This window comes from Xiphophorus couchianus, chromosome 10 (assembly GCF_001444195.1).
Source record: "Xiphophorus couchianus chromosome 10, X_couchianus-1.0, whole genome shotgun sequence".
Taxonomy (NCBI): domain Eukaryota; kingdom Metazoa; phylum Chordata; class Actinopteri; order Cyprinodontiformes; family Poeciliidae; genus Xiphophorus; species Xiphophorus couchianus.
In genome coordinates this window covers 4,547,740-4,564,282 of record NC_040237.1, presented here as the reverse complement: position 1 = coordinate 4,564,282, position 16,543 = coordinate 4,547,740, and the positions used below count along the sequence as shown (strand labels likewise).

At 38.9% G+C, this 16,543-nt stretch overlaps 1 protein-coding gene across 3 annotated transcripts in view; it reads left to right on the top strand.

Moving 5' to 3' along the window:
* The window catches only part of LOC114152210 (adenosine kinase-like), a 171,172-nt gene that overhangs the window by 108,280 nt on the left and 46,349 nt on the right, over positions 1-16,543 (top strand). For all 3 annotated transcript variants that reach the window (XM_028030022.1, XM_028030023.1, XM_028030024.1), the window contains exon 7: positions 2,711-2,881. In XM_028030022.1, coding sequence (XP_027885823.1) covers positions 2,711-2,881 — 171 coding nt within the window. The remainder of the gene's footprint in view (positions 1-2,710; positions 2,882-16,543) is intronic.

Here is a 16,543-nt window from a genome sequence, read left to right as displayed (position 1 = left end):
GTGATAGTCCTTCAACTTCACAGGCCTCCCTGACACCTAGGAAACTGGAGCTGGTAGTCTTGATACACGATCTGCACCACAGTACTAAAGACTAAACTTCTCCTGTTTCCTACTGGTGGTAATTTTGCACGGCTCAGACTTTTTTTTCTTTTCTTTTTCCCACAAGCCAGTTGAGTTTAATTTGTTTCTACTCTGGTCTGTATTTTACATTCATGAATAGAAGAGAAACCACTCATGTTTTTGCACTTTATGTTTTATAAACCCCAAATATACTTTTGAGGTCCATAAAAAACTAACAATGTGAGTCAGGATTAGGGACGTTTCTCTCTTGCGTGGTTTCTTTCTTTTTTTTCTTCAAAATTGTAAAGACTATAGTTTGTTTCGTATGTGTTTGTGTTTATCTGAGAAGTTTGAAGTCATTAGCATTGGAGAATGTTTTGCAGAGTGTGCATGCAGACAAGCCTTAAGGGTGTTAACAAGGAGAAAGTATTCCACTTTTTAGTTACAGCTGCATATGAAGTCTTGTAAAAGTATTGGACTTTTTCGCATTTTGTTATGTTGCAACCACAAACTTTTATCTGTTCTATTGGGATTTTATGTGGTAGAGTAACACAAAGTAGCACGTAATTGTAAACTGGGAGGAAGTGACACATTATATAAATTTTTCTTTTTTTACAAGTGATACTCTGAAGAAATGTATTTCAAACATTTGTGCTTTGTAAAACCTCCATTAGCTTATTTTTCTATCAACTTTGCACATCTAGAGGCTAAAAGTGTTTGGTCAAATTTCTATTTAAAATAGCTCAACCTTAGTCAACTTGGATGAATAATGTCAGTGTGAACATATATTTAAGATGTATGTCCTACACTTTTTCAATTGGATTTAGATTTGGACAAATCGGCACCTGAATATCCTTTGATCTCACAACTGAGAATAAATCTTGCATCAATTCTATTCACCTATTTGTTGCACTTGATTTTATTTAGGGTTATATGAGTGAAAGGGGGCTGATAACAAATCCACACCACTTTTTAAATTTGAATTTGTAGAACAATTGAAAACCCACAAATAATAATTTATGCATACAGTGCAAACATTGACTCGCCGTAGTTGGAACATAAAATACGGAGGAAAAAAGTTATGATGCATCAGTAAGCGTGCAAGGCATTGAATTTCTTCCGAAATAACTTCAGAGTTTACCGTCCTTAGCAATTCAATGCCATATCAGTCCTTCTAGGGACAGAGGCGGCATAAAGCTGTTGCACTGCTTTTAAAGTTCACCACCCTTTCAGAACTGCCCCATCAAGTCTTCAGCCTTTGATCAGTGTTAACATAACGGCTAACCCTGACAGTTTATTTTCTGCTTTTGTCCAAAAAAGACCATTTGTGTCAGAGAACAATCTCCTCTTCCTCTGGCACATTGGCACACCTCAAAAGAAAAATGTCAGGGTCAGAGACGGGCCATTAGCCCAGAGTGGGCTCTTTTTTGTGCTCCCAGAACCCATTGAAAACACCTTTTTTAGTCTTCAACAGATGATACTGTGACACAGCGACGACGGGCTTGACCTGAACCTTGACTTACAGATGTAAAAAAAAGGAAACACTGAAGCCTTGGGGAGGAATGACTGAATGACACATTGAGTGCCTCATAAAGAATGTACCTGCTTTGCATGGCTACATTGTAATACCTTGTATGTTAAATTAACGACGCAGTCACCCTCTATTCATGGGTATTATACCCTTCTTTTTCACTGAGGTCGCTCCTCTGTTGGTGCAAATGTCATAGCGCTTTAATGAGAGCACAACTGTACCCCATAATAGGAGCTTTTCAGGCAGATTAAATGTATCACTGTGCTGAAAACTTTCCTTTCCTCTCCTCCGCCCCTTTGGCCCTATTGTGACACCGTGGTTTTACAGAGCAGCTTGTTGCTGAAAAACAAGGTTAAGAAAGATCGGTATCAAAGGAGGAGTGTTTTTGTGTGGCTTGCGGGAGAGTCTCGCTTCAGGTTTCCACCTGAAACACAAAGGTGTTTTCTTACCTGATTTGTATTCATTCACACAATGAGTGGGCCTGCCTCTCTTGTTTCCAAGTAAGGAGAGTCCAGACGAGACTTTTGTTTGCCCTATCATTGGATACGTGCTTGTTGCTTCCTCCGGTACGAACCTTGGAGTCCAGCCACATGGCTTTGTCGTGGATGGATTTTTTTTTTCCTGCTCTTTTTCCTCTTCTTTGTTGTTTTGTTTATGTTATAAAAAGCTCTTTCAGATCTGCATTTGAGCACTGCTGTTGATTTTTCCATCTTCAGGATCCAGTATTGTGGCAGTAATATAAAGCTATGTCAGCCAAACAACTGCAAACAGAATCCAAACCCCAGCAGTTTTGTCATTTCAGTTCATAACAACCTGCTGCTGTTCAGTCTGTATAAAGCTTATCTGCATACTGACACAGTTTATATATATATATATATATATATATATATATATATATATATATATATATATATATATATTCTGGAAAAATCTAGAATATTATTTCACAATTTTCTAAGACTGGATAAGAATTTATGTCTCTACACATGCCTCATTCCTATTCAAGCCATCCATACATCCATCCAAAAATAAAAAATTTGGATATGAAATATGTATATAATTTTGTGCTCTGAAAACGTTAAAGTAATGCTTACTATCCTCTGACTTCTTCTGTTGTAGGGGTTTTTCCTGACCGTTTCTCCAGAGTCGATCCTTAAGGTGGCAAAGCATGCTTCAGAAAACAACAAAATCTTCTGCATGAATCTCTCCGCACCATTCATCAGCCAATTCTTTAAAGAACCCTTGATGAAGGTGATGCCATATGTTGACATCTTGTTTGGCAACGAAACGGTGAGTGAACAAAACAATAAATAAATAAAAGTACATTTAATGCCTATTTAAGATGTGCAGCAATTAATTTAACCTTATCATTATCATCAGTAAAACTCAGAATGTAAGCATACTTAAAATGTTAATGCAGTACGCAAATCTATATAAGAAGCTTTTATTTTGTAAAACAATGTTTTTTAAAGCTATTGTGCATCTCTGTCTTGGTAGCTACATTAGTCCCCTCAGTACAAACTAAATCAGATTCATGATTCGGGGACCTACAGTATGTTTCACCACTTATTGCTTTTATAAATAAAATCATGGTCAATATAATTAAATAAAATAATTATAATTAATTAACTATTTTTTTTGCAAAACAAATCTCGATATCAATGTGAAAATAATTGTTTTCTACAAAGAAATGTCAATTAAAAGCATATAAAGTAAATTCAATATTGCCCCTTTGGCTGCAATCACAGCACTGAGTTTTTGTGACACATCTGGCCACTGCAGTTTTTGTCCATTCTTCCCTCCAAAACAGCTCAAGCTCTGTAAGGTTGCTCTTTGATCGGGCCTTAAGTGAGCTTTTCAAGCCCGAGCACAAATTTTGATTGGATTGAGATCTGGGCTTTCATTTAGAATATTTTTTAAAATAAGCTCAGAATTGCAATGCTCACCTAAAAATGTCTAAGAAATAAATCTTGATGGATTTTTTTTTTTTTAGTATAAATGTATAAATATCATATAATGGAGACCCATTTCTCTTAGCCACTCTTCAGAATGAGAAAGACAAGAGAACATGACATTTAGGTAAGGTGTTGACACCTGTTAGACCTCCAGTTGCAACACAACAATTGGAACTGTGATAGCCGAGACTGAATTGCTCCAGGTTTTTCTTACTTAATTTTTTACCATTATTTATGTTTCACATCTGTAATACTTATTTGATGCCTTCTTGGCTTTGACCTTTTGTGGTTAAAGTGAAAGTATCTCTACAATTATTGAAGGTATTGCTGTAGAATATTTTTAACAAAAGCTCACATCCTTGCAAAATGAATAACAGCAACTCTGTGACCCTCATGACTTTCCAGGTTGACATTTTTTGAACTCAATAATTCTTTACAACCACTAATCTTTCAGCATAAAGGCTACATTGTTAAAGTTCAAAGAGAGCTGGGCCAACTCTTAAAGGTGACATGAAACCACTGCAAACACCAAGGCTGCTCACTTCCCTTCAAGAAAAATAAGTCTTAGAAAATTTTTTTTTATTATTTTTTACATACACCAAGTGTATAAGTTTATAAATAATAGCTCTGTGCAGTGTAGGTTCACTCGGAAAGATGTCCAACACTTCCTCGTTTTGATCCATCAGTTGCGAGAATGCATAGCTTTCACAATGCTTTGACCTCTTTACAAACTGACACTACAAGGGTTTGTGTCCTTTTTTTGTGTCGTAGCAGTTTCACAGTGTGCTGCTGCGGTAACAGCTGATAAGCCTGTGTCTAAAGTGGAAAGAAACTGAAGCAACCAAATCTGATACTTAGAAAAGGCACAGTTTAGTTGTATAAAGTTTTAATGCAAGTAGAGCGTAAATATGTGGAGAACAAAAGGTTTGTTTTGTTTTTCCACAAGCATTTTTTTCTCATGTGGATTGAAAAAAGGCTTTTCCAAACACATAGCTTAAACTTTTCCAAATTTTCACAAATGTGTATTTTAAGCTAAATTCATCCAGAAAGTCAAAACATATTGACTACAGTTTTTTATATACTCCATACAAGGATTGGGGGTATCCATTTTCTCCTCCTCAAATTATACTCTAAGAGTTGGAGTTTCCACCTGCCTAAAAAGTTATATGATATTGTCCCATAGCTGCATGTTTGTCATGCCATTTTAGGGAACTTTTTTTTTTTTTAACCTATTTTTTTACCATGTTAAATTGAATCAAACACTGATTATTTTGCTGTTATTCCATCACAATAAAGCAATTTAAACATATATAAACTATGGCTCACAAAACTATTCATTCCATCACAATGACATTATAAAATTAAAATGATCCTGTCAAAAATCTGAGTACAGTTTCTAACTGAAGACCCGATCTATAGAAGGAACCAGAGGAGTGTTTTCAGTAAGCTCTGTTTTTGCTCATTTTTCAGTATGTGTCCTCTAACTCCAGTTTTTATGGTAGGAGAATGTCTGAAATTTATGTTTTAGAGTTCTAGCTTCTTGAATTATCAAGAAGCTGAAGAGAGTAAATATGGGTCATCAGCTGTCTTTAAAAGGCAGCTGATTGCCAGTCTTCTAAAAGTCCACCAGGTGTTGAGGAAACTTTTGGATTTTGTAACATGTTTTATTTGTGCAACTGCATTGGAGATAATTTATTGTTGTGTTTTTTCCAGATTTTGTAGTTGTTTTTCAATGATCTTGGGGACTGACAACCAGTTGATGAGGCAGATTGATGCAACGACCAGCTTTAGGCGATGTAATTTTCTCATTGTTGAGGCATTGTTGAAACAACAACACACTTAAGGGTGACACATGAGCATTTTCGGTCTCAGTTTATTTTAAATAGCTAAAATCAGCTAAATTTTCACCAGAATCCTCATGCCACAATTTGAAGCAAATTACAGACTGGCCTTGCCATCTGTACATGTTTTGTATATATTTTGTACATTCTGGTTCACCAACATGCTACTGTGTAAAATAGCAAACGTTTACGTCTCCTACCACTCACTACTTACTCAAAAAATGACCCAGACATGTCGTTATTCCAAATAATCGGCCCTTTGGGAAAAATTAATTAAAATTATATGACTTAAAAATCATACAATCAAGGAAGTTGCTCTAGTGGCCTTGCATGTGGATGGAAAATGTCTTTTGTAATGGTTTCACACAGGTTCATATCTTTGTTATCAATATCCTTTTTATTAAAAATTATGAACTCTTTACAGGTTTCTTTCATATCAAAGCGACATTATGTTAACAGATGTTTGCACCTCTGCCTATGTGGTGTAATGTCACACAATGCATTGTGGGTAACAAATGATATCGCCTGTTTTTGAGCTGTTAAAAATGCACTTACTTCACTAGATGACGTTGCATTTTGATTTTGCAAGACAGAGTTCACTTTAATAAGGAATCTTGAGGCTTTTTAATATCCAGTACCACGAGATTACATACCTAGTTACTGCCTAATGTGATTTTCTGCAGAATGAGTTTAGGATCTACCTACTTCAAAGCTGCTGTAAAACTGCACTGCAGGTTAAAAATAACTGTATACAGAATGAGTCAACCTATTAGCTTTACCAGATGAAGCTTAAACACTTCTAAAATTCATCTAATTGGGATTTTAAAAGCAGAGTATTGGACCCAGCCGGCAGCATTTAAGGCTCTTTGATTTAAGGCTTTCCGCATTAGGCTAACGTCTCCTCTCACTTTGTTTAAATCAAAACTCTGTATCCATTGTTTGATTTCCCTAATTGATCTCCTCCATATCCATTTAACGTCTCACTTATTACAGCCCCATAAAGAGATTAATAGAATTAGCGCAGCGATCATTCATCTCAATCTCGGCAGCATTTCCCTCCGCTTGATCTATTGATTCTTTTTTTTTTTTTTTTTTTTTTCACCCGCCTGGTGGAAGTGTAAAGCTGTGTTGGAGGTCAAGCTGTGGTCACAGACTGCGGCGCTGCTGGGAAGTATCCTTTAACAGGCCAGAGTAGCCTGACTCTGTGTCCCCACCTGGACCAACTGCACCTAGGCGGGGGGGAAGGGTGAATGAAGGAGTGGATGTTCTTTAGGCTGAACTCGCCTCCCTGCTGCTAAAGCTACTAAACAGAGCCCAGCCTTCAGGTTCGGGATGAGGTCCCCAGAACAGGACAGAGCTGGAAGAAACTGCTCAGCATTGGAGGATTTATTGCTCCTGCTGACTTCAGCTTTTTTTCCTTCTTTTCTTTCCGCAGCCGACATAAAGCTTTCCTTTTACATATGCACCTCTCTCTCTTTCTCTCTCTCTTTGCTCCTCTCTCTCTCTGTGTTGCTCCCTAATTGCTGGGAGGAACATTTCTGTCTCCTAAACTGCAGTGTACATTTTTACAAGTGGTATGTATTTTTCAGTTGGGTGGTACTGTAACTTTCTGCTCACACCTCCAGTTATTGCACTTTAATGACTCTGGATAATTGCATCTTATATTTGTTGAAGGAGATTATCTCTTTGGGACTCTGTCAGGGCTTGTATGTAAGGTTAAGACAGGACTCAGTAGGGAACAGAGCAGATATTCACTCCGAAGCAGTGAGGTCTTCAAGGCTCAGTGTAAGACTAATGCCTGTCCGGTGTGTTTTGACTCCTTTTAGCCCCCTCCACTCCCCTCGTGCTCTCCCATATCTCGCCTCCTCACGTTGGCAGCTGGGAGGAGGGAAACGGGGAATGACTGCTCATACAGTCGAGCCCCAGACCTCCCATTGTGCACAGGCCAGACAAGGTTGGCGGTCATGCAGTGGTGCGTGATGAGTGACAGGCAACAGGGCTGCCTCGCCCACGCTCGGCCCCCCTCCGGCCCGCCCGGCCGTCCTTTCACCCCGACTTCCACCCCCCGACGTGATGGATAAGCCTCGGCCCCGCAATGCTTTCATAACAAGTCAATGACAGTCAGCATCATGCAGTCTGACTCCTGTTGCCTCGCAGAATGTGCCATAAGGGAAGGCTAATGTGTCTGCTTGTCTCTGCCTTCCTCTCCCACACTCACTGAGTCACGATCCAGAGCTACCCTCAATTGGGGGGGGGGGGGAATCTGCTTAAAGCAGCTATAAGAGCTCATATTCTGAAAGTGACTGGCCTTAGACTTGAGCAGGATAGTTTTTGAGAATTGATTGCTACTATTTTTTTTTAATCAAGGCTGGAAACTTGTTTCATCCAGATCATAATTCTCTTACTGCTTGCTTAAAATTCCAAAACAGCCATGCAACACCACAGACTTCAAAAAACATCAATAGATAAAACATTTTTTATCCTGTTTCTTTTTGTTTTTTGCCTACTCCTGAAGTGGAAATGTGTCTGTGTTTCTGCCCTGAGTAATTCTGCTATAACTCGATCCTGCTGGTACTTGTTTAAAACCTGGCATCAGCGTGGCCTGCCTGGCCCTATCGGCAGCCCTGTGCTTATATAACAGTCTCCCATCCATCCTGTAATTACTGCCTTTTTGGGGCATAGTGTAGTGTCTGTTCCTTCGCCGTTGGAAGGGGTGGGGGTGGGATCCAGAGCGACGCCGTTTCTGTGTTGTCGGGGCCTCTGAGACGGAGCCGACAGAGGCGCGCAGACATCAGAGGCTACTTCACTTAATTGGCAAACATGTCGCGTGATAACCTGGGAACAGCGCAGGCCTAATTGAGTCCTCCTGTGCCGTCCTCCTCCTCACTACCTGACACAGGACCCAGGGCATTACATTTCCCTTGGTTTTAATGGCCGCAGTTAATTAGGATGAAGTGAGGGAATCATTACCGCTGGAAAAACCGCATGCCAGTGGATTCGCCGATTAAAATTATCCACAATTTGCTTTTGCTGTTTGAGCATATGAGATAAACCACACAATGGGGGGAAGGAGGATTGGATCATTACTGGTGGATTTGTATTCTGGAATTTTAGACATATTATAAACGAATGGGATGATTAATCAGTGCTGAGTTAATCACCCTGACTGCCTGACTGACTTTTAAGCCAGTTCATTTGGGTTTCTCAGTAGGGATAGGCTGGGAGAAGATTCTTGCAGTGTGATAACTTCCAGTAGAAACATCATAGTTTCACAGCATTTACACAAGAAACACAATATAATTACTTATTTAAAGTAAAAAATTAACAACTATCTTTTCTGCTATTAAGTTAATGTGACATACTTATTCAGCTTGATCTGCCCTGACACGTAATGCCCAGTTTTTGATCATTAAATACATCATATCTAACTAGCATTCCAAACTCAGTGTAACAACAGCAACTCTTTAATGTGGAAAGTCAACGTTATCTACCTTTGGTTGAAAGTCAGCGATACAAGAAGCTATTTAAAGAAAGTGTACTATCTGTATGTGAAGACATATATGTACATTTCTTTCAACCTGTGAATGAGCGAGAGAGAGCAACACATCAGTAGATAAAAGTAAGACTCAGCAGAATACATCTGATTTGCTTTGTTTTATTCTTTTCAGCGTCGAACTTCTACCCAGTATTGGACATGCTTGTATGCCATTTATTGTCAACTATCACAAGAGCTGTGACGAGAATCTACAGTGCATGCCTGATCTCTAATTGCTCTTTAAGATAAAGCTTTAATACCCAAAAACTTGCATGCCAGTCAAATCTTTACCAAAAAAAAAAACAAAACAGATATTGAATACGTTCACAAAACATGATCGATACTGATCTCTATTGTTCTGATTTTGATGCACAGACTTACACTATGGAAGTAGATTATTTCTTAAAATGTTATATATTTTCTTTCCATTTTGCTCTTTATGACATAGCCAGTATAACAAGCTTGTTAGTTGGTCGGTCAGTCAGCTAGAATTAGTTCTGCTTATACAATTATGCCACTTGTAGTTTCCCAAACTATAATTTTTACATAGTTTTGCCTTAATTAGAGTGATGTGGGCACCTTTTGACTGTCTGTGCAGTTTATTGTAAGCAGGTTAAAAGTGCAGTCACCTTTTTTCAGCCACCTGACACAAACACTCAGCAGCAGGTAGAGGAGGGGAAACAACTGTGCTACTCTGTGCCTCATGAAACAAGACAAAACAGGAGAAAGTTTTGCCTTATTCAGGCACTTTCTCATGCATCTCATTAAAAGGTCTTAAATATGTATGTATACTTTGACAAAAGTTTGTTCAAACTGAAAATGACCTTAGATCTTGTTCTTAGAGCTTAGAGCTTGTTTCTCAGTGCAGGTTTTTATGTGTGGAAATGATTTTAAAAATCTTCTTTCTCAATAAAACAGCTCTAGACAGGAGTAGCTTTTTTTGCCCTGGAGCTAATACCCAACAACCTCTTCTGTGCCATTAACATTTATATACCACCCCCATACATGGAGCTCCACATGTGTCCCATTGCTGCCCAATGCATTCTGCAGCTCCACACTCAGAGGGAGGGGATTTATATGGGTTCCGGCCCCATCTTCCAAATGAGAGACAGTCATTGTAATTGAATACGCAAAAGGTGAGCCATTTAACAAAAGTGGAAATGGCATTCAACTATGTATTAATGTGCTTTGCTGAGGCAAAAAAGGGAGCCATCATCATTTCAGTGTTCAAGCTGTTTTAAAAGAACATTTAGCCTGCCATCTCTCCAGGCCATGAGAGCAAAAATGACACAGATTTCTTTCTTCTCTCTTCTTTGTGTGAATGTTCTTCACCTAATATTTTCTGTGTTTGTCATGCCTTTTCTTTCCACCCATCCCTCAGCAACTCACTGTAATCTAGGTGAAGGGATACAAGCAGCCCTACAGAAGGTTATTGTCATGAAAAACCCCTCTGGCCTTCTGGCTCTCAGCCCCATTTTTCTCTTTTCTCCTCCTGCATCCAGTGTGTGTATTTATACGTGAGGCCAGAAGGCGTGAACAAATATGGGTGTGAGAGTGCATATATATAGAAAACCTGGTTTAACAGAAACATTTTCAAAGAAAGTTACACAAAAGGCACACTTCCCTTATCACCTACTTTGTGGAGACTTTAAGCTCCTACTATCTGGAAAGAAGTTCAGTCAGCCAAAATCAAAGAACAACAGATGGAAAAAAAAACTCTTATTACTCAGGCTATTATTTTTGTTCAATTTAAAGTCTGATTGGGCATGACTGCATTGTCATTTTAGTCTGTTTTTACAGATATTTGAAGTATTCTTCACTGTGTGTATGTTTTAGAGTGATTGTGTCTGTGTTAGTCATTTTCATGTTATATATATATATATATTTCTCCAATTACACAACATCCCCTACTTTCCATAAACCTCAAAATATGCAATTAATTAGGCAGATATGAAACCTCTTCCTATCAAACATTAAGTATGAACTGTCTTTTGCATTTACAACACACACTACTATCGCATTTATGATTGTGATTTAATTTATTATGCAGCTGTTTGAGATTAGCAAATTATCCCACTGTAAGTAGCCATAATACCACTCATAATATTTAAATTGGTTGATCTCCTGGAACTAATCCAGTTTTTAACAGAGTATGTACATTTTCAGCATGGTGAAGATTCTGGAACCAGAAACTTATATTATTTGAAATTACCAACCGTGCGAATTATTCATATCCAAACAGGTTTTGGGATACATAAAGCAAGGTAGCATTAAGCTTCAAGAAGGGTCATGACCTCGACCTGCATCTAGGTTTGTGTCTTACACTTAAAAACAATTCTGTATCAGGAAACTAGATCATTTAATGAGTTTCTGATAAGAACAGGGTTATCCAGTCGTAAATATGTCTGAAGGTTGTTGAACGCTATAACAGGTGAGTGGTTTTTCTACAGCTTGCTAAGAGACATTTAGCCAAATATTTTTAAGAATTTGATTCTGTTTGAGAGAAAATCTACAACAACTTCAAGCTTGTGCACCAAATTCTTATTTTAACTGCCATTTAAGCTTTTTACTACATTATTGCATAATTTTAGCCCAGCTTGAAAAAACAGATTAGTTCAATTAATGATTAAAAGCACCGAAATTATGATGAAATTAATGCCCATGTTGAGTATATATAAGCATCGACTCTGTGGATGGAAAAATAGAGGGCGATTATATGGCGTCATTTCTTAACATCTCTCCAGAGTCATCATCTGGCTTTGTTTGTTTGATAGACTGCTCAGAAGCCTTATCTCTGTGGTGGGGCCCGTGGCTGTTTATCGCCTCGGTGACGTGTGGATGTACGTGCTCTCTGCTGTCAGTATATGTGGGTGATGGCAAGTTCACTAAAGACCCCTCAGGGTATGAGAAGTACTGTGGGGAAAAAGAAACGAAGAAATAGTTTCCCCGTGACAGCTCACCCACAGCGGACTGGAGATGTACTTCTCAATGGTGGCTTGGGGAAAAAAAAAAATCTCGTCTCACTGCCTGAAACAAAGAGATGCGAGAGCCAGATTAGCGTATTACCAAAACAGCTTCCCTTTCAGGCTCTTCTCTCTCCTCCTCCTCCTGTCAGAGCTGTCTGCAGAGAACAGGGAAGAACATGAGACATTAACCTCTGCCTGTTTATTCACAAGGCCCCACAGGCCAAGTTGGAGGATGAACATAGAACCATTTCTGAAGCCAGCGAAGCAGAACAATCACAATGTGTCATTGGAGGAATGAAGACATGAAGTAGTGTTCTCCTTTTGTGTCTCGCACAGATACATTTTAATTAAGCGTCCTGTTTCGGCGATGAGTCGCATGCCTCCCTTTCCACTGACCTTCAGTGTGACGTAAACACTCAGCGACTTCTATGATGAGTCACGGCGTACATTAGTGATGACGCATTACTAAATACAAAAGGTGAATTATTTTTAGCGAATCTTTTATTTACTATTTTGTTTAAACCGATCAGTCAGAATCAGTGGCCTTGACTCTATAAAGGTGTAGAAACATTTATGACGTACACAAGGCGAGACACTTCTGGAGGACATCAGATCCTAAGACTGTCCTTTTCCTTTCCAAGGCCTTCTTCTGAATGTCTTCATCGTTTTATGCTTCAGCTGCCTGTGTCAATGTGACTGTCAAGAGATTTGAAATATAAACTGTATAAAAGAAATTATGATCTCATGGCTGCAGGACTTGTTTCCCTCATATTGGACAGAGGACAGACCGGAGGCTACAATACGTACTTTGGATCCCTGTTTGAATCAAATAAATTTGGATCAAGATCTCTGCCTCCTTTTTTCCAGGTCTGCAGCCAAAACAGATGTTCCTAAATCATAAGAAACTTAGATTTGTGCTTGGATGACTATGCCCTGAGATATGAGTCATTTAACTGCTTTCTCACTTGTTCCCGCCCCTCCCCACCGAAACCCTCATCTTTTATTGCATTTGCAGAATATCACAATACACTTATTAAAAAAATCCAACCTGTGTGTTCATCTACTCAGGCGAAGGGGGAAAAAAATAATGTTTAGAAAAAAAGTTTTGACAACATCATCAGGGTCACAAGTCCCTCTGACAATTTGTGTAATATTAATTTATCCAAAGCATTTTTTAAATCTATGCAAATCTTTTTAAGATTTAAGGGAAGGTTTTGGGTTGATGAATGATGTGGCCTACTTTGCTTAATGACACTTCAAAATGGGAAAGATAAGAGAGCATGCCAATCAAGTATGACATGTGTGCCCATTTGTATGAAGCTTGGTTCACACTCCAAGACATTTAACTGTCTTGGAGTGACAAAAAAATTTAATTGCTCCCCCTTCGAATCTGCTTCCTTCGAATCTGCTGTTACAATTTCTTGAGTCTATCTGACCCATCAAAAGCGTAAAAATTTTAAAGGCTTGCAACTGCCTTGCTTTTTTTCCAACACTGATACTAGCACAATATTCACTGCTAGTGAATTTTACATGCACTCATTTACAACCTATTTACTGCATGCAAATAGGTTGCTTAAATTGTTTTTTATTAGTTTTCGCTCATTGAAATGTCTCTCCCCACCAGCAACAGTCCCAGGCAACGTGCAAAATAAACATGAAGCAATCCAGACTTGTCAAAAAATGCTATGTAGTTGCATTTTATTGAAGCTGCAGTATATACCTAAAAAATATGTTTTTTCCATATTTGTTAAAGCTTTCACCATGTCGTGATAGTTTGTTATGAAACAGATAATCTGTGAATAGATGAATCTCTTCCACCTCCTCCCTGAGCAGCTACTGCTGTCTAAAGGAATGCACCGGTTTCACCAAAAGCAACCAATCAGAACCAGGAGAACAGTCTTAACGCTGTTAATTAATCTTGTTCACTCACTGATAAGTGTGCTAAAGGAAGATTTTATAAAGATTGTTTGAATTTCTGAGAGTAATAAATAAATTGTTTTTGTTGTGTAGTTGTAAAAAGATTAGAGAGACAGGAAAAGTCCACATTGAACACAGTGTTGCTCACCTTTTTCACTGGGACAGGGAGGAGGGATTATGCTGGTATCTGGGTTAGAGCTGATGCTGACTGACTCATCTGTTAAGTGTGGTAAGAGGTACAGGGACAAGTTGAATATGTTTTTAAATTCTTTCCTTCATTCATTACATGCAAGTGAAATGGAGGCAAACAGTAGCCTGTAGCTAAGCTAACTATGTTAAATTGTTGACAATCTCGCACAGTCTACCCACCTCTCTTGGAGATAAACTGGGCTATAAATTGACAGTCTTGTCTTTTTCTTTCTCTCTCCTTTTGAAAGCCTTATTTTATTATTTTTCTTGGTAGCACAGTAACTGCCACAGTCGTTCTTGTCTTCTACTGACTGCTGCTTAGTCACTGTCAAGCGGGTTAAGCAGAAACGAACCATTTCATGAAGATCCGGGGGGTGTTCAGTGCAAATATGGATGTGTGCTTTTTGGTCTGGGAGTGGTAACATTTAATTTTTACTGATAAAATAATTTTAAAAACACTATGATTAATTTTGTAATTCACAGGGCCCCCAATTATTTTTCTATTTCTATAAGAAAAAAAATTATAATTTATGAAAGCGTCCCCTGTCAGTCAGGGGCCCTTGAAATTGTCCTAACTTTTCACCCCTATAGTGCCCCTGCTCCAAGATAGTTGTCAATTTTGGACCCAATTTTTGATTTCTGACAATCTTAAGGATGCTCAGATTATTGCCGTGGTTCTACAGAGATTCCTACCTGGGTCTGGTGTGATTAGAGGGACTTAGTTTGTTAGGAAGGACGTTGGGACCGATCCAATCCCAAATCGCAGACATTCAACATGTTGGATTGTCATGGCTCACTTTGCCAGCCTGTGGGGTGTGACCTGAGGAAAAGCACGAAGCCTGGTAAAAGTGAAGTGTAGCCAGTCAGAAAGGGAGGTGATGGAAACATGGATACAGAAGACAAAGCTACTGCTATCACACACCAGAAAGGTTGGTTGAGGTCAGAGACATCTTTTTATTAGCTCTCTTTTCTTTGTTAAAAATTGTCCACAAACTATATTGTTTCTTCCGCATTGGACATGTTCGTTGACTCTGAACTCGCATTTAAACTTGAGAGATCTTGTGAGATTTCTCATCTGACATCTGAATGTTCATGAGTGAAATCTGTTCATGTGGTGTGAAAAAAAAGATGATTTCATCTGCCTGAACGTTGCTCTAAAATGAATGATTTGAATTTATTTTTCAGCTAAAGGGGCTAAATACAGTAATGGGCATTTTTATTGCTTGTGTGCACATCATTTTTTATTAGTAACAGGAAGATTTTTTTTTTTTTGAAAGTAGCTTTCATAGCCAAAAAAAGGTTTTCATTGACACAAAGTGTTGCTGCAATTACCCCATGTATATGTAGGCCAAGAGTTGATTCAGTTCAGAAGAAGAATGACTTCTCTGACACTCCTCTGTTTTTCCTGGCTGTCTGTTCACCAGTCATGGTACTTTGAGAGCCAGCATGGCTCCACCAGAGGAGTCCAGCTAACCACTGTAATTGTGCCGTGCCGAAGCCGCCTTCCCCAGCCTGGGACTGAACCATGAAATATTTGAAAATGCCGGGGTTAAGAGAGAGGGGTCGCTGGCAGTGCAACATGAAATGTGAGCGCATAGAGCATCTTTAACAAGAAAGCAGCCGGAAAGCCAGCCAGTCTGGCAGCCAGGGCACGCAGTGAAGGAGAATAATTATGGATGTAAGAGGAGATATTGCACTGGGAGCAGATCAATAGCACCTAGGTTCTGCTGCCGTTCAGATCCGTGTTTTTTTTTTTTTTGTCGCAGCAGGAAAGATGGCAGGATGTCAGCTTGTTGGTCTGGGGACGCACAGGGGTTTTAACACCAGCTAGCACCGCAGATACCCTTACAATCCCGAGGCATGTGCTGCTCCCAAATCACTGTTGCTCAGACTTTGGCTGGTTGCTTTTCTCCCATCTCCAATCCTCTTATCCACAGAGTTGGCAGGAGGACTGGCCTTTGTCTGGTCCTGATTGTATTCCCACAGTCCAGACTATTCAGTCATGTTTTCCAGTTTTTCTTGGAGGGATCACTAATTCTTCTTGCGGTTAGAAAATTCTGGATAAGAGGACACAAAAGATCAGCGATCAGCAGACACAATCTGCTAACCCTTAATGACAAATATATATTGTGCCATGGATTATTGGAGCTATGTCAGTCTACCCTTTGCTCATTTCTCTACTCAATAAAATTCTGGTTTTCTCTAATTTGAGGTCATATCAGGCTGAGTATGTGTAGCAGACTTGCTACAATAATCTAAAGTGTCGTATAAGTTTCTTTCAGTCTAAAAAAACCTGGTAGAGCAATAAAATTTTCAGTTTTTTCAAAATGATGTCAAATCTAAAAAGATAATAAAAACTTTGCTTTCTAACTGAGAAAAAGAAAAAAAGGGTTAGGACATCCTGTATCCTAACAGCTAGTGTTTCTTTGGCTGAAATAACTTACTTGAGAAACTTCTTGAAGCCATCTATCTGCTTCAGTCTGAGGAAGCCTTTCCCTACTCCTTAATTTCATATTTGAAGTTTCACCCCACAGCATGTGAAAAGGTTC